The 22,271-nt window shown below is 42.1% G+C and overlaps 1 protein-coding gene across 10 annotated transcripts in view; it reads left to right on the forward strand.

Annotated features, from left to right (window-relative positions):
* The window catches only part of LOC126195826 (protein-L-isoaspartate(D-aspartate) O-methyltransferase), a 67,605-nt gene that overhangs the window by 11,085 nt on the left and 34,249 nt on the right, over window positions 1-22,271 (forward strand). For all 10 annotated transcript variants that reach the window (XR_007538615.1, XM_049934471.1, XM_049934473.1 and 7 more), the window contains exon 4: window positions 16,314-16,539. Coding sequence is in view for 9 of the 10 variants with exons in the window: in XM_049934471.1 (XP_049790428.1) it covers window positions 16,314-16,539 (226 nt within the window). In the remaining variant the exon portion in view is untranslated. The remainder of the gene's footprint in view (window positions 1-16,313; window positions 16,540-22,271) is intronic.

The following is a 22,271-nucleotide window of genomic DNA, read 5'->3' on the forward strand; positions in this document are numbered from 1 at the left end:
ACCGGAATGTTACGTAGGTGGTGTTCCCTAAAACTATGAAACAGGATGGGAAATTCTCAAACCCTCACATAGGATATACTTCTTGACCCAGAAGGCATGAATGATTATGTACCATGTTCAGTAAGTGAACTGAAAAACAAAATTAAGGGGGGTAGGACGTCAAACGGGCTGACTTGGAGCAGGAGAGGCACCAGAGGACATTTTAATTTACACTGTCTATACTTTTACAAGTAAATTCATAAAACTGTGTCAGCATGGCCAGGAAGGATTCAGGATTCACACTCATAACAGCGGAAGTTCAAAAACATAACGAAATAATTTTTTTACATGTGAAATTTCATTATTTTTTCACTTACTATTGGCTGCATTTTGTTGCTATAGGTACACTTTCCTTCATAAGTAAGAGAGAATGTTTGATGAATTTTGCACAGCATACAAACCATACTTACAGGTGTCTGAAACTCTAGAATCTATTTAATGTATGAAAAAAATGAATGAGCTGTTACGTTTTAAACTTTATGTTTAGAAAAAAAATCAAATTTTGTAGTTAATCATCTCAATTTTTACCACAGTTTTTAATAGATTTGGAAAATTCCAATGTTTCATACACCTGTAAGTATGGTTTGTATGCTGTGCAAAATTCATCAAAGAATCTCTCTTACTTGTGAAGAAAAATGTACGTATAGCAACAAATGCAGCCAACAGTAAGTGAAAAAAATGATGAAATTTCATATCTAAATAAAATTATTTTGTTATGTTTTTGCACTTCCACTGCTATGAGTGTGAATCCTGAATCCTTCCTGGTCATGCTGACAAAGTTTTATGAATTTATTTGTAAAAGTATAGACAGTAGAAAATAAAATGTCCTGTGGCGCCTCTCCTGCTCCAAGTCGGCCCGTTTGACATCCTACCCCCCTTAAGGAAAATGGCATATATGCATCAGATGTGCTTGCTGCTGAACTCCTAGAAAGGTTTCGGACTCCAGAACTGTAGAGTATTGTTGGTTGGTTGGGTGATTTCATGTTCTATTGATCATTTGCATGACAAATTGTAATGTGGAACAAATCATTTTATCACATCGCAAATTACTTTGTCAATGTGGCTACATGTTGATCATTCACAAGTCTCTCTCTACGTTATATTTCACGAATACAGGGTGCAGCAGAACCGACTAAGCAGTTTTAAGGAGCTATAAAAAGTAAATCTGATTGTATAGAGAAAAAATGTTTTTATTTTTAAATTGGTACAATATAACATTTTACATTCATTTAATTTTGAAAATAATGTTCTCAGGATGGTGGCCATTAGCATTAATACATTGTTGTAGGTGATCCCTGAAGTTCTGAGCAGCTCTTGCAAACACAGTGCAGAATAGGGCATAATGTCAATAATCTGCTCTTTTAACTCTGGTAAGGTATGAGGGCAGCTTTTGAAAACCTTTTCCTTCAGATATCCCCAAAGAAAGCAGTCACAAATGCTCAAATCTGGTGACCGCGCAGGCCACTCGACATCACCCCTCAAAGAGACGAGGCATCCCGCAAACATTCCTCTCAAAGCATCAAGTGAAATTCAAGATGTGTGAGCAGTATCTCCATCCTGTTGGAACCACAAGTCCCCCAGTCCATGTTCTTCAAGAGTCTGGTCCATTCTGGGTTTCATAAAATTTTACAGCATTGAAACATAACGTGTGGAATTCATTGTCACGGTCACTCCTTCCTCCTCAAAAAAGTAAGGGCCTACCATACCAGATTGTGATACGGCACGCCATACTGTCACTCTAGGAGAATGTTGCGGTCTTCCATGAATAATTCGGGGGTTATTTTCAGCGAATGTTTTGAGTGGAATGTAGAACTGTCGCTGAAAAGCTCATTGTGTAGCGATCACAGATATGTTGTTTTCATAATAAGCGTGAACGGCAAAACCACGATGTGCACTGGTGCAGACCATGTTGGCTACTGAAATGGGGTCAGTGACTGAACAAAGGCAGACCACGTGCAACTGCCTATCCCCACCACAGCCCCAGTGGTAATCGATAGAAACTGTGTAGTTGGTTCTGCTGCACCCTGTACTTGTTCCATAGATCATGAATATGATATTCTGTAATGAAGTAGAACATGTTGGTTTAATTCATCTGTTGGATAAGAGGAGTTGTCATTCTGAAATTATTTTAATTTGTTTTTAAATGTTGGTTGGCCACCTGTCAGACTTTTAATGATATTTGTCAAATAACCAAAGATTTTTATTGCAGCACAAGTCATCCCTTTCTGTGCCAAAGTCAGATTTAACCCAGAATAGCGAAGATCATCCTTTCCTCTAGTGATGTAGCTATGCACTTCACTATTATTTTTGAATTGGGATGAGTTATTTATAACAAACTTTGTAAGTGAATATATGTATTGCGAATGTACTGTGAATGTCAGAGTTTCTTAAATAAATGTCTGCGAGGTGGTTTTTGGTGGGCTACAGCTATCATTCTGATTACACACTTCTGTGCAATGAATACTTTTTCTCTTACTGATGAGTTATCCCAAAATATGATGCCATATGAAAGTAGGCATAGTAGACTATTTTCCTCTCTTGGCTCTGTGATCAAAAATTGTGGTTGCAGCATTGTGCACCTTTTTTGTGCTTAAGACAACCTTAATATGGCATAATGAATGTTATTTTTTCCTTCTGATATTGTAGTTATAAACAACATTGTTCCTTTTGAACTGCAGTTAATTGTTTACATAAACTTCACGAGGAAATAAGTACTGTAAAGCAGTAGTCAAAATGCGTAACTCCTTAAACAGATTTCTACGAGATGATCATGGGTGAGTACCACATTTTATTCTTACAGTGCGTTTGTGGGCAATAAAGACTTTCTTTGTTAAAGATGAGTTACTCCATAACATTATTCTGTGTGACATTATTAAATGAAAATATGTCAATTAATGATTTGCATCTCCCAAAGATTTGCAATGATTCTAAGTGCAAATGTTGCTGAACTAAGTTGTTTTAGTAGTCTGAAATGTTTTTTACCAGTTTAAAATCTCATCAATATGGAAACCCAATAATTCTGAAGTTTTTTACCCTATTTATTATTCATTTACCATGTGCTACATAGCTCTAGTACATCTAGATGTGCAGAACTGAATATGTTGAATTAATAAAACTGACAAGGGGAGGCCGCCAATTGTGAAATTCAGATTAGGTTCATACTGCGCATAATAAAATCTCATGGCCAGAGGTGTAATGTGGCAAAGCACCAAGATGCACTTCTCAGCCGTTGTCGAGAAACTCGAAGGTAAAAAGAAACTGTTGCGTGAAATGCTCTGTACGATTAATAATTTTCTACAGCATCGTGGCGCAAAGGTAAGCGCTCGGGTTCGTAATCCGAAGGTCGCCGGATCGAATCTCGCGCCATGCAACATTTTTTTATTATTAGTTTTTTTGTAATTCAAATATATAAACTACTACTGAATTGCTTATGCATGTTGGTGAAGGCGGATCGCTCTCCAATTGTACCGCCTCCATTTTTCCGTTTGTTTAACGGGGTGTACCAAAGCTCTCACGTCCGCACTGATTTTCGACGATGTTATAAGTTGCGCTAGGGACCACATCTACCTTCTTTCGAAGTTAGCAGGCAACTACGCTGTTATGCGGCGGCTCGTTTCGAAAGATGATGTGACTTACCAAACGAAAGCGCTGGCACGTCGATAGACACACAAACATACACACAAAATTCAAGCTTTCGCAACAAACTGTTGCCTCATCAGGAAAGAGGGAATGAGGCAACAGTTTGTTGTGAAAGCCTGAACATCGTGTGCATGCTCGTGTTTGTCCGTGTGTCCATCGACCCGCCAGCACCCTCGTTCGGCAAGTCACATCATCTGTGTTTTTAGATATATTTTTCCCATGTGGAATGTTTCCCTCTAAAAACTAAGATGATGTGACTCACCAAACGAAGCGCTGGCAGGTCGATAGACACACAAACCAACACAAACAAACACACAAAACCCAAGCCTTCGCAACAAACTGTTGCCTCAACAGGAAAGAGGGAAGGAGAGGGAAAGACGAAAGGATGTAGGTTTTAAGGGAGAGGGTAAGGAGTCATTCCAATCCCGGGAGCGGAAAGACTTACCTTAGGGGGAAAAAAGGACGGGTATACACTCGCGCGCACACACACACACATCCATCCACACACACATATCCATCCACACACACATATCCATCCACACACACATATCCATCCACACACACATATCCATCCACACACACAAGCAGACATCTCACAAGCAGACATATTTAAGGCAAAGAGTTTGGGCAGAGATGTCAGTCGAGGCGAAAGTGAAGAGGCAAAGATGATGTTGAATGACAGGTGAGGTATGAGTGGCGCTAACTTGAAATTAGTGGAGATTGAGGCCTGGTGGGTAACGGGAAGAGAGGATATATTGAAGAGCAAGTTCCCATCTCCGGAGTTCGGATAGGTTGGTGTTGGTGGGAAGTATCCAGATAACCTGGACGGTGTAACACTGTGCCAAGATCTGCTGGCCGTGCACATTTGAATGGCAAAAAACAAATACTAAAAAAAAAAAATTTGCATGGCGCGAGATTCGATCCGGCGACCTTCAGATTACGAACCTGAGCGCTTACCGCTGCGCCACGACGCTGTAGAAAATTATTAATCGTAGAGAGTATTTCACCGCAACGGTTTCTTTTAACTGTAGATTTTCTCGACAACGGCTGAGAAGTGCATCTTGGTGCTTTGCCACATCACGCCTCTGGCCATGAGATTTTATTATGCGCAGTATGAATTGAATCTGAATTTCACAATTGGCGGCCTCCCCTTGTGAGAGAGATCATTTGTACAAAACCAGTCACTCATACTTTCCAAAACACTGTTTACTATTTCTCCTGGTTCTCAAATTTTGTAATTTTTTAAAAGAAGTTTCTGTCAACCACTTAATTTCATTTTTAATTAATGTTTGAAATCTGGTATTTTTCCTGGTAAACTCAAAATTTTTATGGTGATATAAATCTTCAGAAAGAAGGATAAGCAGCTGTCCAACTACTGAGCAGTTTTTGTTGTTCCAGTATTCCAGTCTCTTACGTACAGCCAGCTTAATAAATATTTTATAAGCATGTTCTCTCAAACAGCCAGTCTGCCTTTGAAGTTAACAACTAGGTGTTAACTGCATTTTGAAAACAAGGACCTGTTTGTCATACTTTGTGATCTCACTAAAGCCTGTATACCATTTAGCACTACACCCTACTTGCAAAACACAAAGTTTATGACACACACACACACAACCCAACTTTAACTGTAATTTAGTCCTGTTTAAACAACAGGAGACAGTTTATCTTTATTCAGAATAGATGCTAGTTACTGAAGGAGGTTCAGACTGGCATGCCACCTAGCTTTTGGCTCTTGGTTCATTTCTTTCCATTATTGCAGTAACAATTTACCTTCCCACATAGGAACTAATACAGTAGTATGATAAGCAGATGACACACTGCTTTATACATGCTGCGCCACCATAAAATTGCAGCAGGCAATTAAAGAAAAATTAAAACTAGCAGTGAAGTAAAGTAAAGTAAAGTGAAGTTAAGTTCTATGTACTGACTTGGCAGAAAATCCTAAGAAATATTACTCTTATGTCAAAGCAGTAGGTGGCTCAAAACAAAATGTCCAGACACTCTGTGACCAAAATGGTACTGAAACAGAGGATGACGGAATAAAGGCCGAAATACTAAATGTCTTTTTCCAAAGCTGTTTCACAGAGGAAGACTGCACTGTAGTTCCTTCTCTAGATTGTCGCACAGATGACAAAATGGTAGATATCGAAATAGACGACAGAGGGATAGAGAAACAATTAAAATCGCTCAAAAGAGGAAAGGCCGCTGGACCTGATGGGATACCAGTTCGATTTTACACAGAGTACGCGAAGGAACTTGCCCCCCTTCTTGCAGTGGTGTACCGTAGATCTCTAGAAGAGCGTAGCGTTCCAAAGGATTGGAAAAGGGCACAAGTCATCCCCGTTTTCAAGAAGGGACGTCGAACAGATGTGCAGAACTATAGACCTATATCTCTAACGTCGATCAGTTGTAGAATTTTGGAACACGAATTATGTTAGAGTATAATCACTTTTCTGGAGACTAGAAATCTACTCTGTAGGAATCAGCATGGGTTTCCAAAAAGACGGTCGTGTGAAACCCAGCTCGCGCTATTCGTCCACGAGAGCCATAGACACGGGTTCACAGGTAGATGCCGTGTTTCTTGACTTCCGCAAGACGTTCGATACAGTTCCCCACAGTCGTTTAATGAACAAAGTAAGAGCATATGGACTATCAGACAAATTGTGTGATTGGATTGAAGAGTTCCTAGATAACAGAACGCAGCATGTCATTCTCAATGGAGAGAAGTCTTCCGAAGTAAGAGTGATTTCAGGTGTGCCGCAGGGGAGTGTCATAGGACCGTTGCTGTTCACAATATACATAAATGACCTTGTGGATGACATCGGAAGTTCACTGAGGCTTTTTGCAGATGATGCTGTGGTGTATCGAGAGGTTGTAACAATGGAAAATTGTACTGAAATGCAGGAGGATCTGCTGCGAATAGACACATGGTGCAGGGAATGGCAATTGAATCTCAATGTAGACAAGTGTAATGTGCTGCGAATACATAGAAAGATAGTTCCCTTATCATTTAACTACAAAATAGCAGGTCAGCAACTGGAAGCAGTTAATTCCATAAATTATCTGGGAGTACGCATTAGGAGTGATTTAAAATGGAATGATCATATAAAGTTGATCGTCGGTAAAGCAGATGCCAGACTGAGATTCATTGGAAGAATCCTAAGGAAATGGAATCCGAAAACAAAGGAAGTAGGTTACAGTACGCTTGTTCGCCCACTGCTTGAATACTGCTCAACAGTGTGGGATCCGTACCAGATAGGATTGATAGAAGAGATAGAGAAGATCCAACGGAGAGCAGCGCGCTTCGTTACAGGATCATTTAATAATCGCGAAAGCGTTACGGAGATGATAGATAAACTCCAGTGGAAGACTCTGCAGGAGAGACGCTCAGTAGCTCGGTACGGGCTTTTGTTAAAGTTTCGAGAACATACCTTCACCGAAGAGTCAAGCAGTATATTGCTCCCTCCTACGTATATCTCGCGAAGAGACCATGAGGATAAAATCAGAGAGATTAGAGCCCACACAGAAGCATACCAACAATCCTTCTTTCCACGAACAATACGAGACTGGAATAGAAGGGAGAACAGATAGAGGTACTCAGGTAACCTCCGCCACACACCGTCAGGTGGCTTGCGGAGTATGGATGTAGATGTAGATGTAGAAGTGGTTTTATTCTAATGAACTCCTTTGTAAATGTTAGATTGATACTTACCATAAAGATGACACGTTAAGTTTCAGATAGGCACAATTAAGACCCTTACACATAAGCTTTCCACCGCAGTCTTCATCAGAGAAAGAAATGGAATTAAATTGAAAGAACTTCTGTGTAAAAGTGCAATTATCAATTGTGTATAGGATGATTAAAGCTTTTGCACTGTTAAGTGGCCAGTGGTTAATAAAGGGCATATTTACGTCTCCATGACAAATACAGTGATGTGCTGGTTTGTCATGCAGCTTAGGTTTTACCTCATAAATCAGCAAGCCATCTTATCTGATACGCTTTAGCTCCATAACCTATTGAACGTATCATAGTGCACAACTGTAATTTACAGTAAGCAACTGGCAGGCAAGAAACACAATATTTATTTTTCCCTACCATATGTATTCATTTCAGAGATTCTATAGAGTTCAGTAGTGCTTGAAATTCATCATAGTTATTTCATTTTCATAGACTTTGTTTTGGATATTTCACTGTTATGTGAGACAACTGATTTAGCAAGAGAAGAAATACATAGCTTGTTTACATAAGTAACATTTACTTACATTAAGTGTAATCTGCTTTTATAATTTATTTATTTATTTATTTATTAATTCAGCTGTTTGATGCATTAAACCATGACATTTTGATTGTACAGTGAAATTTATGTAGTGTATTCTAGAATAAAGGTCTAGGTCAGGGCTAGTTGTGTACTTAACTTTGTTTGTGCAGCAATCGTATCAGTACTTTCTGTGAGATATGGTGAGAAGGAAAGAGGGTGTGACAGCTGCTGGGTGCACACAGCCAATGAGAGAGCAGTGAACAGATAATGCCTTTAGTCAAATCTTTTGACATACGTACATATTCTAAAGGCTAATTCTTTGTCAATGCAATGACTTTCGTCTGTCATTGGCTGTTTGTTTTTAGTTCCCTTTTATTGTCTGATCTTATCCTTTCTCAATGTCTTCGAAATACACTTCATCTTAGGCAGTCTTATTCATGTCCTTCCCACTTCTTCTTTTCTTCTTCTTCTTTGGCACTACAGCCCTTGGTGGGCCTTGGTATCCTCAACAATCTTCCTCCATATTTCTCTGTTCTCAGCCTTTTTCTTTCATTCAAGGATCCCCATCTTGGCAAGGTCAGCCAGCACGTTGTCCATCCATCTAGCTCTTGGTCTGACCTTCTTTGTGGTGGAATACAGTATGGCATTCATTATTCGTTTGTGTATCCTGTCTTCTGTCATCCTTTCCATATGTCCTAACTGTTATATCCTAGCCAGTAATGCCAACCGAGCCCGCTGCCGAAAAGGTTGGCAGCATCAAAGTCCGGACGCCGTCCGCATAAGCAGCGCCAGCGATACAGGAAATCGCCGCAAGTCTGCGCGCGCCACCGCTGGCTTCTGGCTTCTTAAGCGCTGGAGTCGCGAGCGCTAGGACAGTTCTGGATTCGCCGCTCAGTTGTAGACTCGCCACCGAATTGTGTACTTGCTAGTCAGTTGTGTGTTCATCGCAGCAGAGTTGTTGTTTGTCGTCAGCCGACGCTGACCTAGCCGCACCGACTCGAACTAGACAGATTTCTGTAGACCATGTTCACCACTGTGTTCTGTATCGTCGTTAATAAAGATAAGTACCGACTTTCATTTAATCAGAGTGTGTGGGTTTTCATCTTTCTGTTCACTGTTCCAGCGGACCGGTCGGCCCGCTATTAAAAGTGTGGCGGTGACTTCGTAGGCCGTTTCTACAGCGAAGTGTTGTCGCTATGAAGGCCGCCACAAAACTAACCAACGTATTCTTTGAGATTTGATAAATTTCACTGTATCTTTCCCTTGTATAAGCTCTTGTATTTCATGGTTGTATCTCACTCTCCAACCTTCTGCATCTCACAGGCCCATAGATTTTTTGTTTTGTAAGATTTTCCTTTCAAATGCCCTTAAGCTGTTACTGTCTGTTTCTGTCATTGTCCACATTTCTGATCCATATGTGGCAACAGGTCACGCAAGGTAATAATATACTCTCAATTTAGTTGTTCTTTTAATTAGTGTTCTAGAATATCTTTAGGTTTGCATAATAGGCTTTGTTTCCTGCTTGTTAAATAATGGAAGCATCCAACAGCTTTGAAACATTTATCAGAGATCTTCAGGTCCTGTGGTGTCCTTCTAGCTTCATAATCGGACAAAACCATGTATTTTGTCTTCCTTTCATTTACAGTAAGACGAATTCTTGTTCCTTCTGCTTCCATTTCTCCATATATTTCTTTAAGCGATGTTACATCCCTTGCCACTAAGGCAATATCATCTGTATATGCACCTATCTGGGTGGACTTTATCATTATTGTTCCTTTTTTATCTACTTTTTGATGATACTTTGCAGTGCTAAGTTAAACAGGACTGCAGAGAGGCCATCACCCTGTTTCACTCCGTCCTCAAAATCAAACTGCGTGGTCATTCTCTTATTCACTTTTACTTTTGCGTCCTTCATTGTTAGCTCGATTAACCTTCTCAGTTCATCACAGATGCCCAATTCTTTCAGTCCTGGACTATTAATACTATCGAAAGCTTGTTTAAAGTCAATGAACAGGAAGTGGAGATCTATATCATATTCATAAAATTTTTTCATTATTTGTCTAACAACAAACAGCTGGTCAGATTTACCTCCGTTTGGCCAGAACCCACATTGGTATTCTCAGAGTATCTTTTTAGCGCACTTCTTTATTCTTTCATTGAGCAGTCCAGAGGAAGTCTTATATACTGTACTCAGTAGTGTTATGCCTCTATGGTTTTCACAATTGAGCTTTTCTCCTTTCTTATATATTGGGCATATTATTCCAGTATTCCACTCTTCCAGCATGCTTTAATTTACTCATATGTTCTTTATTAGTTCAAATGTTTCACGTCTTAAGGTACCACCACCACCACCAACCAATTTTATTGGTTGTGACATGATCCCATCTTCACCGGGTGCATGCTTATTTTTTAGTTTATTTATCACAGTTTCCACTTCCAGCATTGTTGGGTTTTGTGCCTCATCTCTTTCAATTTCTCTTGCCTCTGTGTTCTCTTCCTGTTTCTGTGTACCTCTTGGGGCCTGATCTGAGTTTTTGTTGGGTGTATCTTCAAAGTATTCTTCCCTCCTCTGCAATATTTCTTGTTCATCTCTTATTATCTGTTTCTTGTTCATCTCTTATTATCTCGCCGTTTATGTTTTTGCATGAACGTTGTTTGTGTTGAAACTCTTTTTCTAATCTTTCCCACAGCACGATAGAGAATTCCTTCATTTCATTCTGTTCATTTAATTCTTCTATCTCCTTAAACTTTGATTTCAGCCATTCCTTTTTCTTTTTCTTGCATGTTATTTAGGCATTGCATCTTATTTCTCTGTACACCTCCATGTTTCTTCTTGTTTCTCTCTGTATCATTGTCAGTCTTGCTGCATTTGTATGTTCTATACTAGCCTGCATTCATAATCAGACCACTAATTTCTTGCATTTCTTCTCATCCCAACTACATCTCCTGCTGCCTCTTTCACCTCTTTCTGGGTGTTAGTCCATCTCTCTTGGATTCCCATTGTTCCTTGCTGGGAATCAGTGCATCTCTAACTTTTGCTTGGTATGCTTTCACAACTTCTGGGTCATTCAGTTTTTCTGTGTCCCAGTTTGTATTTTTCTCCATTCCAGCTTTAGGTATTTCAGATAGTTTCTCTCACTACAGCTTTTACAGCATGTTGGTCTGAGTCACAGTTATGGCCCCTGCAGCTTCTCACATCGATAATTGATGTGGCATGTCGTGCCTTTACTAACACTTGGTGTATTTGACTGACTATTCCACTTGCATTTTATTTCCATGTTCCGAGATGTATTCTTTTATGTGGCAAATGTGCTCCTGATGATTAGATTATTTGTAGCAGCAAACTTACATAACATTTCTCCTTTCTCATTACTTTCTTCATGTAATGTGCATATCCCAGATATTCTTCCATATTCGCTTGACCCAACCTGTGCATTAAAATCGCCCATAACTAAGAACAGATCATACTTTTGTACTTTGCTGCATGCCCTTTCTAGATCTTCATAAAATTTTTACTTTGTTTATTCTTCTGCTACCTCTGTTGGTATGTACACTGTTATTATCTTTATCTTTCTGAATTTCCTTTTCACTCTGTCTGCTAAGTCTGTCATTTATGGATTCAAATTCCAAAACACCAGCCTCCTTCGTTATTATGAATTCTGTTCTGGCTTGCCCTGTTCTTCTGTCTGGTCCACTGTACAGCAGAGAATACTGGGGCATATCTATCTGTCCTTGTCCTTGTCCTTGGCTTCTTATTTCTTGTGGTGCTGCAATGTTGTACTTTAACTTCATGAACTCATCAGCTGTTTCTTTCATTTTTCCAGGTTTCAACATTGTTCGCACATTCCATGTTACTATTGCCAAATCTTTTGTCCTTTTTCTTTGCTGAGGTCATGTTTTTTGTGTCTCATCCATCATCCGAGGTTCTTGTCGAGGTTCTGTAATACGTCATTTTTACAGTGTGGGGTTATCGGCCCCATGCCCAACCCCCCATCTTGGAGGACCTGGATTTCTTTAGGGTTTACTCCCCTAGGGAGGTTGGCTTCCCTATGCCTACAGAGCTGTACCCTGCCCTATGTTGCGGGACACACTTCGTCTGGCTCCTCAGCCAAGACCAGTCTGGCTTGAGTGACCCTGCCAGTGACTATGCTACCGCCGGCATAGCTCTTGGCTTCATCGGGGCATGCAAACCCTCACGCCTTGACACTGAAGGTGCCTACAATAAGGCAGTGTCCCCTGGGAGGAGTCCTTCCTACTACTTTGTCTTTAAAAATACTAATGATGAAGGTCTTGTATTGGATGACTCGTACAATAAATTTTATTTTTCTCTCTTCCATATCATTTAGTAATTTTCTCTCTTTGTTTTATTTTCCTTAAGACTTCAAGGTTGGTTTTCCTTTGTGTCAAGCTCGTTTTTGTCATTTTCCACCAAATCAACATTTCAGCAGCCTCAAGTCAGTTCCTTTCCAATTTCCTCAGAGTCTGACTTTACTTACAAAGGGTGATACATCCATACAAATGATGTTACGACATCTGTGTTCGTATGTTTGTTGGTTAAAATGTTTTTCGTAGTCATAAGTGTCTGTTTTCACTTCCATTAAGCATGTATTATCCTCTGTATTTACATTACCAAGATAACAAAATTGTTTACCCTAATCGGATCTGATGTCAGTTTATGTATTTCTTTTAATTTCTCCCATATTTTTTGTACTACCATTATGTGCAGCAGTCTGTTAATTTCTTTTTTGGAGTCTGCAACTATCACGGTGTCGTCAGCAAATATAATACAATGTATCATTTCATCATTGGCTTTTATGCCTTTTGTGTTCTCCACCGTGATCTCAATAGCTTCCTCAATGAACATATTAAACAAATATGGAGGAAGGGGGGGGGGGGGGGACCCTTGTGTCTGACTCCTCCTATAATTGTGGCCTTTTTCTCTGCTTTACTGATGTTTATTTTTGTGCTTTGGTTCTGTTACAGTTAATCATTCTTCTGTCCTTCAAGTTATGTCCAATTTTTATTTTATTTTTATTTATTTATTTATTTATTTATTTTCATAGTTCTAATGAGTAGCTCCCGGTTCACATTGTCAAAAGCTTCTTCTAAGTCAATGAATATTTTAATAACTGAGATGATTAATTTAGTTCAAGCAGTGCTGTTAGGTACTAGCCTAACCACCACCCTGTAATTCATGACATATTCAAAAGAAATAAATGTGTTACAATAAAAATTATTAATTTAATTTTTTCGAGTAAAACTATAGTCCAACCTAACATAGGCCTCGGGCTAAGCTACAGATCAGTCGGTCACTACAAATAGGTATTTTAGCTTTCACATTACTGTGTAAACACAACTTTGTAATTGGTAACATGCTTCGGAAAAAAAAGCCAAATATTTGCAACAACAATGAAGAAACTGGTTACTGTTTTGGTGCTAGAAATCCTTTGCCTCTTTTCTTGCCTTCATTGGTTACATGAAATTGTCATCCCACTGGGTATGTGAAACTGCCGTGTTGCCAGCCTACAACTAGTAGGGAAACACTGCCATAATGCCTCTGGCCCTGGTGGGAGTTCTAGCCATGTCCTACGATGTAGTGTATAAATAGAACAAATTACAGCATAATAAGTAGATGACATTTTATAGTGCATTGGGATCTTGTGGTACATGAGGCTGTTCCAACAGACTAGTTGTAGAAATGGTTCTCTAGTGAAACATAGTGAAAAATTTCATCAGTGCAACTGATACATTTTCAGGTGTGACCGAAGCCTCCTGTTTATGGCAGTCTGAATAGGAAATATGCATGTGTGAAGGGGCCAAATTCAGTGACCAATAGCGAAAATCAGGAATTGTAGCACTGACTTACTGTCTAGGCAGTGCATGTTTACTGATTTTAGGGAATGTTAACAGAAGTCATTTAATAAATGAATGCCATTTATCCCAATGATATGTTCAGTGAATTAGCACTAGAAAGCTGTATTCAGTGTTTGGATTAGTGGCCTGGTGTACACATCAGCAAAATTAGGGCATCCCAATTGTTCATTTTCACAAACTTTAAATTTCTTACGTACAACTGCCCTTTTGAATACTGTTTTTAGGGTATGTGCTAGCATACGTTGTTGCAGTGAAGAACAGCACCCTCTTGTGTTGCTATAATTTGTATTTGTGTTGTAGGAAAGTTCTTGTGGAATATAAATATTTTTGGATTAAAGGAGACCACTTACCGAAAAGCAGAAAGCATCAGCTTGTCAAAGGTGTACAAAAAAAGAAACACTTGGTAGCTTTCATGCCCCCTCCTCCTCCTCCTCCTCTCTCTCTCTCTCTCTCTCTCTCTCTCTCTCTCACACACACACACACACACACACACACACACACACACACACACATGTTGGGGCATGGGGAGGGGGGGGGATTAGCAAGTTTTCTTTCTTTTGTGTGTACCTATTGACAACTCATGCTTTCTACTTTTCGGTGAGTAGTTTCCCTTCATCCAAAAGCGTTTATAACTTATATTTTCTTGATACTCAGGGATAGAATAAAACAAATCTGAAAAAAGGAAGAAAATGGCTATATAGCCGAGACGTTTGTCAGTAGATACATAAATCAACAAGACAGCAATCCCAGTAGTTCAAAGAATTATTTTTCTCCAGAGTGAATGATCCAGGATGGGTCATATACATTTTGAATTTCTCATCGATGGTGGTCCAAAGTAATTTCTTTTTTTCTTTTCCAGGCCAACTAGTTATCTTTTACTTAGAGAATTTCAAAAGACAAATGTCGAAACAGAGCAGAAAGTTACTGACAAAAATCAACCCAAAGAGCATGCTGTAAACTCTTGGAAGAATAATTCTAGAAAGAATTAAGGGCAAGATCAGTGGATACACCCCTTCATATCAAGCCAGTTTCGTTGTGAGATGCTGCTGCATAGAACAAATACTGAGCTGCACCTCCTACAACTTCACAGGAGTAGATTTCCAAGCAGGCCTCAAAATATTAGCAGCATTCATAGACGTGATGACTGTGTATGGCACGGGTAATGCATGGATTAGTCTGCTGATTTTTAAGTGTTTCATCTAATCAAAAATTGATCTAGTTCCTGAATAATATGCTAAGAACCAGGCTATTTCAAGTGGTCACGGGTGACCAGATCAGTAACATGAGGCATCTACAAAAGAAACTGCCTCAAGATCATCCTTGCCACAGTCTTGTGTAACATATTTAAGATTTGAGCCAACAGAATGCTAGAATCCATATTTTTTTAAACTTCTGCTGACATCGTGGTCCTAGTAATGAGAGGAACTTCTGTAGCAGCAATGGAACACATTATAATTAGTGAAAGTAGAACTCCAGGGATGCATTATTTTAAATGTAGACCAACATTCAACTTGCGTGAACCTGCTTTCCTCATAACAACACAGATCAACCACCAATTGAAAATGTGTTTTAATAATAGCTTGCCTACACACAACACTGTCCTAAAATATTGTAAGTGTTACTTTGGGTAATACCTGAGCCTTCAGGCAACATCTTGTCAATTCCTGGGGACCAACAGCAACACCCTGACACACTCAGCCTTTAACTCTTTTGTGTATCATAGCTGAGTTATCAATGACTAAAAAGCACTTAAACATACTAGAGACTTCACACCTGACTGAACTGTCAGCTACAGTCCACCTTCCAGTACCTCTAACCTACCAACTGTTAGCTATATTGCTTCACCTACTTAAAAGACAAGAAGCTTTGTTATCAATATTCCATAACTGCTGTCAGTACATGTGGATATAGGTGCAGCTGCTAGTTAAGAGACTCAGGACCTGAAGCTTACTGATCTGGACTGGGGAGAAGCTTTGTATGAATGCTTTTGACTTATAAAGTTTTAGGACATCCTTCCCAGAATAATGACAAATGCTACACCCAGTTGATTCATTCATGTTTGCTTCATGTTGAAAGAATTGTAACAGGATCTGCACTAGCTATGCTACACAAATGGTGCATGTGCTTTCAGCTGAAAGGTTGTGTCTATGTTATTATAACTATAAAGTGTGTTGTACAGAACTGAAAAGTTGGAAATATCCAAGAAACGTGTTTCTTTTTTCACCCACCTTACAAAGTCAGTTGGAACATGAAATTGTACTTTGTGCTGTAATAAAAATTAACATGATTATGATAATCATTTGTTTAAAATTATGGTATATTGTTATGTGATAGTAATTTTTGTTTTATATTACTTGTTTTGTACTATTATCATTGAAATGAGACTAATTCACTTGGAAACACCTACTGTAAATAAAGGAAATAATAAATTTGCAGTAGTTATTTATCTATGCAAGAATGTAACAAAAGTGTGCATTATCTTACAATATTTCTTTAATTTAGCATGCTCATGCCCTGGAACTCTTGAAAGATCACCTGAAAGAAGGTGAGAGAGCATTGGATGTTGGATCAGGCAGTGGTTACCTTACTGTCTGTATGGCACTCATGGTGGGTGAAACAGGACGAGCTGTTGGCATAGATCACATCCCAGAGTTAGTTGAATTTTCACGAAATAATGTTCGCTCTGACAAGCCAGAGCTGTTAGATTCTGGAAGAGTCAAACTGGTTGGTAAGTTTCTCATATTTTCCTTTCATTTGTTGGCCCTTAGGTTACACTCTTAACTATTAATATTTGACCCTCATAAGTATCGCTTAATGAAATATTTGATCTGAAAGTGCTGTTGTTCTTATAAAATTCTGGTTTAGTGGGGCTGATCTGACAGTGTTGAATCACTGTTGTACTGGGAAAATGGGGCAACTGGCAATTCCTTATGAGCAGTCTCTGTTTTTTTAATGTAGTATAGATGATTTGTACTTTTCTCTATGTGAGTATTTGGATAGTGAATGGACACACATGATAAACTCTGTAGGTTTGCTGAAATGCAGTTCCTACTTTGATGTGTGATTGGTGCATGAGAGAAAGAACAACATTTATGAGACTAGGAAATTATTTGAATTTGAGAGGGGGCTGCATTTTTCTTTTTCTCTCTCCCCCCCCCCCCCTCCCCAAGAAAGTGTGAAGTGAATTGTTTAGTCATAAGGTAATAAAATATAGAAGAGAGATTTACAGTAACTAGACTACCATTTGGCTTGAAAGGGCTTTCACAAGGTAACGAAAATAGGACAAGGAGAAATAAAGGAAATGTCAAATAGAAATTAATTGGATTCAGTCAGAAAATAAGTAAATAGCCCAATGTGAATTCTGAGAAGGCGAGTTCTAAGCTATGGGTATTTGTTACTGTAAGTGGCACATGAATTGCAGCATGATATTTTCCTTTGTCCAATCATTCATACTTCATGAATGAAAAGGCTAGATTGCTACCCACCATACAGTCAGACACAACGAAATGACTGTTGCACATTACAGCTTTTGGTCAATGTCTTCTTCACCAAAGGAAACACATACACTTTCACACAAACAAGGATACATGACCATTACCACTGGAAGCTCCAACCAGAATACAGCTCTCACGTAAATGGCCATTAGGAGTTGAACGAGGAAGGGGGAGGGATAGCAAGGTGCGGGTGTGAGGGAGAGGGGGCTGGGGGTGTGAGAGAGTACTGCCTTCTGGTGGGGTGTGCAGGAACGAGAAACTGCCAGGTGCACAGTTGGGAGGTGGAGTGTGGCAGAAAAAATGGGGAACGGAAAAGGAGAGGGGCACGGAAGGTGAAAGAATGGGCAGGTGCAATGTCAGAGGGCAGCACACACGGGGTAAGGGAATGTGAAAAGGTAGGTGGTGATAGAATGAGGGGGTGGAAACTGTTCGGTAAAGGGTGTGGGGGCAGTAGGTTACTATAGGTTGAGGCGAGGATAGTTTCAGGAGCAGAGAATGTGCATTTCAGAAAAGCTGATGGTGGAGGGAAGGATCCAGGTGGCACAGGTTGTGTAGCGGCCATTGGAATCAAGCATGTTAAAAGCTGCATGTTGTCCCACAGGTTGGTCTGCTTTGCTCTTTGCCTCAGTTTCATGGTGGCAGTGTCCTGGTGGACAACCAGTTGGTAGTCACACCAATACAAAAATCTGAAATGGGTGCAGTATTACTGATATACAACATGGCTGGTATCCTACCTGCAGTGTACCTCCTTGTCGAACCCCTCATAGCACCAGCCTCTGCGTAGTGGACCTTTTCAACTTGCCTATCCCCCAAAACTCTTTGCCAACACTCCAAATCCAGAGCACAATCAATCCTGCAACACTGTTCTTAACCTTTGCACCAAAATTCTCAGCCCCATAGAAGTTTCAGTTCCATCCAAAGGCCTCACCTTTAATCCTACACCCAGTTTCAGCCATTCTGGACTTGTCAAAGACCTACTCTCCTCCTCCCAATCCCTCAATTGAAACACTTCTTTGCCACCATCCCTCCAACCAAAGCCAACCCAATTCCAACACTGAAACCTTCCTTTCCCAGCTCTTACCACAATCCAACTGTAATCCTCCCCTACTCCCACCTAACCACCTGGTCACTTCCAAGAATTCCTTGCCTCCAATTTGGCTTCACCATCCTTCCCCAGGTCCCTTCCTAGCAACACCAACCTTTCAGCAAAGTAAAGGACAGCCACACAGTCTCAAAACATATACTGACCTATTGAACCTCCGTGCAGGCAAAGGCTCCACCACTGTTGGAATAAGTTGCAGTGACTACCAAGCAGAAAGCGTCTTCCAATTGGCTGACTTTTCCACTTACAAACTCTGCCAGAGTGATCCTCCCCCTGCGGGTCTGGGGGTTAGAATAGACCCGCGGTATTCCTGCCTGTCGTAAGAGGTGACTAAAAGGAGTCTCAAACGTTTCGGCCTTATGTGAAGGTCCCCTGTCGGGTTTGACCTCCATATCTCAAAATTCTTTTGAAGAGTGAACCGACTGGGGAAGGGCACCTTACATGGTGCATTTTGTCCACCGTGCATTGAGACCTCTAGCCAGCTTTACCGTCGTCACATTACCGTCCAGCTCATTCTTCATCTCTTGGGCGAGGATGCATTCCTGGGTGCAATTTCCATTATGCACTGCGTAGTGTTGCTTTTTGCAGAGGCGACAACCATGGACCTAATATCCAGCACGGTAGCCAGTCTGTTGTGGTGGGGCCGCCATGTACCCTGTTGGTTGTAGGCCGCTGACAACACAGGGATCGCTCTGCTGATTCCTGCACTGTTTACTCCCCATGTATGCCAAGGAGTAGATGCCCATCTCCCTGGGGCATCAGGACTCCCGGCAATGGCCATCCTGCCAGGTGGCCCTTGCTGTGGCTGGGTGGCACCCATGGGGAGGGCCCTTGGTCGGAGTAGGTGGCATCAGGGTGGATGACATGCAATGAAGCATGGCACATCTTCTCTTGCTGGTGGCCAGCCACCAGCAGTCTTTAAGCGTCTGAGGGCTCATTTTAAAGCTAACGTTTATGACCCCAAATCGTTCCCCTCCCTGGCCACACCATGGGAGGAACGAAAGGCAATGAATGAAAGTAAGACGTATTCGCCCAGGTATCTCGTCTTTACCAGAGCTGATGGGGAATCCTTTGTATCCGTGAATCCTCAGTTCTTCATAGAGCATTTAGAGGACAAGTTTGGGGAGGTGGAGGGCTTGTCCAAAATGCGCTCTGGCTCAGTTTTGATAAAAACGGCATCCTCTGCCCAGTCACGCAGGTTACCTGCTTGTGACAAGTTGGGCGATGTTAACGTTACCATCACACCACATAAGAGTTTAAATATGGTCCAGGGTATTATTTTCCATAGGGACCTACTTTTGCAGTCTGATGACGAGCTGCGCGCCAACTTTAGAGCGTTGACATGTCCATTTCGTCCGGCACGTTCATCGGGGTCGGAGGGACAATCAGGTAGCTACCGGTGCCTTCATCTTGGCCTTCGAGGGTGGTACATTACCGTAGAAGGTCAAAGTGATGGTCTACCGATGTGACGTCAAGCCCTACATCCCTCACCCGATGTGGTGCTTTAAGTGCTGGAAGCTCGGCCACATGTCTTCCCACTGCACTTTCGCCTCACTTGTCGCGATTGCGGACGCCCATCACATCCTGATACTCCATGTGTCCTGCCTCCCATCTGTGTCAACTGCGAAGAGCAACATTCCCCTTGCTCGCCAGACCGCAGGATCTTACAGAAAGAGCACAAAATCAGGGAATACAAGACCCTGGACTGACTGACCTATACTGAGGCCAAGCGGAAATATGAACGACTACATCTGGTATGAATGACTTCCTCCTATGCTTCTAAGCCGGAGAAGTGTCCAACTTCTTCGGCTTCTCATGTTCGCAAGGGGTCCTTTGGGTCCCTCCCTTCCCAGGTTTCCACAAGCGGGAAGGCTGACGACCGACAGTGGCGTAAGTGCCCACAATCAGCTGGTCGTAGAGCTTCGCGATCCTCCTCCGTCCCGGAGACTGAGTCGGTGAAGCCCTCCCAACCAGTGAAACCCAAGGAGCAGCGTGAGAAATCCAAGAAGAAGAGCTCTAAGCCCAAGGAACTCGCGGTGGCACCCACCCCACCACAACCTTCCAGCTCTGCGTCTGAGGACGAGGTGGAGATTCTGGCGTCGGCTGAGGACCTCGATCTCGCCGGTCCCTCAGACACCATGGATAGCACTAGCACAGGTGCTCAATCGGAGACAGCAGGTGACCCAGCGGCTTAATCTGCCTTCCCAGTCCCTTCACACCATTCTCATCCATGGACAATATCATCCTCCAGTAGAACTGCAGCAGTTTCTTCCACCATCTAGCTGACCTCCTACTACTTATCAGCCTTCTGCATTGCTCTTCAGGAAACTTGGTTTCCAGCAATGCGAACCCCCGTCCTCCGTGGCTATCGGGGTTATTATAAGAACCAGGCAGCTTGTGAAAGGGTGTCTGGTGGTGTCTGCATCGATGTCCTTCACTCTCTTCACAGCAAGTCTGTCCCTCTACAAACACCTTTAGAGGCTGTCACTGTTCGGGTGTGGATGCCACAGGCTGTTACCGTCTGCAGTCTTTACCTTCCACCGGATGGTGGTGCCGCGCAGCGTGTCCTGGCTGCGCTGATAGCCCAATTGCCGCCACCTTTCTTGTTATTGGGCGACTTAAACGCCCATAACCCTCTGTGGGGTGGGTCAGTGGCAACAGGTCGAGGCGCCACAGTTGAGCATGTATTGGCACAGCTCGATCTTTCCATTTTAAATGATGGTGCCTTCACACATTTCAGTGTGGCGCATGGCACATACTCCGCCATCGACCTTTCGATCTGCAGCCCTAGCCTCTTACCTTCTGTCCAATGAAGTGCGCATGATGATCTGTGTGGTAGTGACCACTTTCCGATCTTTCTGTCACTGCCACAGTGTCACTCTTCTGGGCGCCCTAGTAGATGGGCTATGAATAAGGCTGACTGGGACTTGTTCTCCTCCATTGCTGCTATTGAGCCTCTCTCTAATGACGCCATCGATGCGGTGGTTCACTCGGTCACCACCGGCATCGTTGCTGCTGTAGAATCTGCCATTCCCCATTCTTCTTGGTCTCCTTGGCGGAGGACTGTGCCTTGGTGGTCGCCTGCGATCGCCAAGGCGATTAAAGATAGCTCCAGCGTCACAAGCGGCATCCATGTTTAGAAAACCTCGTCGCCTTTAAACGGCTCCGTGCGCGGGCCTGCCGCATCATTCGCCAACACAAGCAGGAGTGCTGGGAGCGGTATGTGCCCACCATTGGCCTCCATGTCCCTCCATCGCAGGTCTGGGCCAAGATTCGACGCCTCTATGGCTATCGGAACCCTGTCAGCGTCCCTATGCTGTCACTGAATGGAGCAGTTTGTACTGACTCCGACGTAATTGCCAACCGCTTGGCAGAGCGTTTTGCTCTGAGTTTCACTTCTGCGAATTACCCACTGGCTTTCCGCTCCATTAAAGAGTGGATGGAACATCGGAGCCTTTCATTTTGCACCCACCATCCTGAATCCTACAATGTTCCATTCAGTGAGTGGGAATTTCACAGTGCCCTAGCCGCTTGCCCTGATACCGCTCCTGGGCCAGATCGCATCCACTGTCAGATGCTGAAACACCTTTCAGTGGACTGCCAGCGATGCCTCCTCGACCTTTACAACCGTCTCTGGGTCCAGGGTGAGTTTCCGTAGCGATGGCGGGAAAGCATTGTCATCCCCGTTTTGAAACCTGGCAAGAACCCTTTGAAGATGGACAGCTACCGCCCCATTAGCCTCACCAACGTTCTTTGCAAGTTGCTCGAACAGATGGTGAGCCGGCGATTGAGTTGGGTACTCGAGTCTCGGGGCCTCCTGGCTCCGTCTCACGGTGGGTTCCGTAAAGGCCGCTCTGCCACCGA

This window comes from Schistocerca nitens, chromosome 7, assembly GCF_023898315.1.
Source record: "Schistocerca nitens isolate TAMUIC-IGC-003100 chromosome 7, iqSchNite1.1, whole genome shotgun sequence".
Taxonomy (NCBI): Eukaryota; Metazoa; Arthropoda; class Insecta; order Orthoptera; family Acrididae; genus Schistocerca; species Schistocerca nitens.